The 1,890-nt window shown below is 43.2% G+C and overlaps 1 protein-coding gene across 1 annotated transcript; it reads right to left on the minus strand.

The window, feature by feature from the left end:
- Positions 1–1,489: 1,489 nt before the first annotated feature.
- Positions 1,490–1,890, minus strand: PHALS_01696 (uncharacterized protein; the record flags this gene model as incomplete). Its single annotated transcript, XM_024716138.1, has 2 exons — positions 1,490–1,640; positions 1,724–1,890. 2 exons carry the CDS (start codon positions 1,888–1,890, stop codon positions 1,490–1,492), a joined length of 318 nt encoding a protein of 105 aa, XP_024581766.1.

The raw sequence follows: 1,890 nt of genomic DNA on the forward strand, positions 1-1,890 counted from the left end.
ATGAAGAGCTTCAGCCAGTGCGCTTATTGAGTAAGATAGTTCGTGGCATTATCACCAGGCCCACAAGTGAAGAAGAAAACTCGAGCTATTACAAAAAGTGGCAAGAAGCTAAGAAATGGCTCGCATAAACGTGACCGACTTGAGTCGCCGCTGTTATCGCAATCGTCAGCAGTACTTTCGAGTAGTTTTTTCAGGTGGGGATGGAATATGCCCAAACCATAAGTCATGAGTACGAAAATCGCTCTCAGACTGAACTGTAGACCCATATCAAAGGGATGTTCCGCTGTGCATCAAACCGCATTCGTCTGTCAAAGCTATAGTCGTGACGTGGTATACTCTCTAGTAAACCTATTGATTGTCACTGGGACTTATGGGCTTGTCGGCAATCCGTGAAGCTTTTGGCCTTACTTCAATAATCTCGGCCTTATCACCAGCCCTGCAGTGACTATGCTTAAAAACATACACGATATGCAATGCTCACGCCAAGGGTGCGCGAACGCTGCGAGCCCTCAAGCTTCGAAGAGGATTAGCGTCTGGGTTTACACCTAACGGATGCTTTTTGTATACCTAAAGAACGTCCACATACAGGGTACATTATTTGTATTAATTGCATTTTACTCATTATTTATAATATCAAATAATTGACTCATCCTAGAGTCTCGCAATATGTTAATGCTGATTGGATGGCAGAAACCTTACAACACATTGTTTGGGTAAGAGACAAACGTCAAGATCGGTAGCCTATGATCCAAAACTAAGTCCATTCCAGCTATACAAGTTTCTAAAATATGAATTGAATCTGGTGCCACTTATTCGTCTCCAATGTAAACCTTTGTTCGACATTCATATCTAACATTTCACAAGTGGTGTTATCCTTTGTATACATACTTGATTTTATGTATGAAATACTGCGATGAGAAGAAGAGATCTCAAATCATTTCAGACTATGTTGTGTCTACAACAATTAACATAAACGTTTCTGAGAACCATATCTTTCTTAGCTACAGCGTTCGCACGCTAGACTCGCTTCAAGGTGTAAAAGGCAATGCGCATAATCAGTCCAGGTTTCAAAATCTGAGACTATCAACTCAAGATTAAGACTTCGACCGAAAATAAATAGCGATTGGGTTTGGGAACGGTGCTATATCAAGTACACCGACCTCAAGCACTAGTGCTGATAATAACTATGATCAATCGCTTCAGTCTTTTCTAATGTGTGAAGGCACTAAATGGCTACGTGGGGACAATAAATGGCGAAACATCCCAAAACCTTGTCTTCTCTGACAATGAGGCTAGCAATCAGGCATATGCTGTAGTGCTATCCTGCCCGTGAGTGAAAGCTGACCTTTTGTTCACGCCAAAGTGCTCGCCCAACACAGAGTATTACGTTCTCTGGGGAATGCGAGTCCTAGGGCACAAGTGCTTCTGCAGCACCTAGCGCTGACAAACTGCTGTAGCAGCGCACAGGCTTTGAAATCGCAACATTTGTTTATATGATCCAAAAAGGACCACGCAGCGAGTCCTTCCAAATAATTTTTCCCATAGACGGAACATACATTTGAGCGGAGGGCAAATCGAGGATCAACTTTCCAAGCTTACTTTTGCTATCGACGGGTGGTAGTGCTACTCTGTCGATTGACCTGCGACCAAGGTATCTTTACGTTGAGAGGTCTTGTTGTGAAACTATTTTTTGCCCTCAGCAGAGCATGAGGTGTTTTGGTACCGTGACCGCAATAATGCTTCACACAACAAGTGGGCAACAATATTTGCCGGAGAGCCACTGAATACCAACACGATGCAGCTAGTCGACAGCATCTTCTGCACTACCGATTTCGCGACTGTTTGCTCTGTGCAAACGCTTATCAGCTTAATTCCACTCGATAACTCCAT

The sequence above is a fragment of the Plasmopara halstedii genome, assembly GCF_900000015.1.
Source record: "Plasmopara halstedii genome assembly, contig: Scaffold_1583, whole genome shotgun sequence".
In the NCBI taxonomy this organism is placed as follows: Eukaryota; Oomycota; class Peronosporomycetes; order Peronosporales; family Peronosporaceae; genus Plasmopara; species Plasmopara halstedii.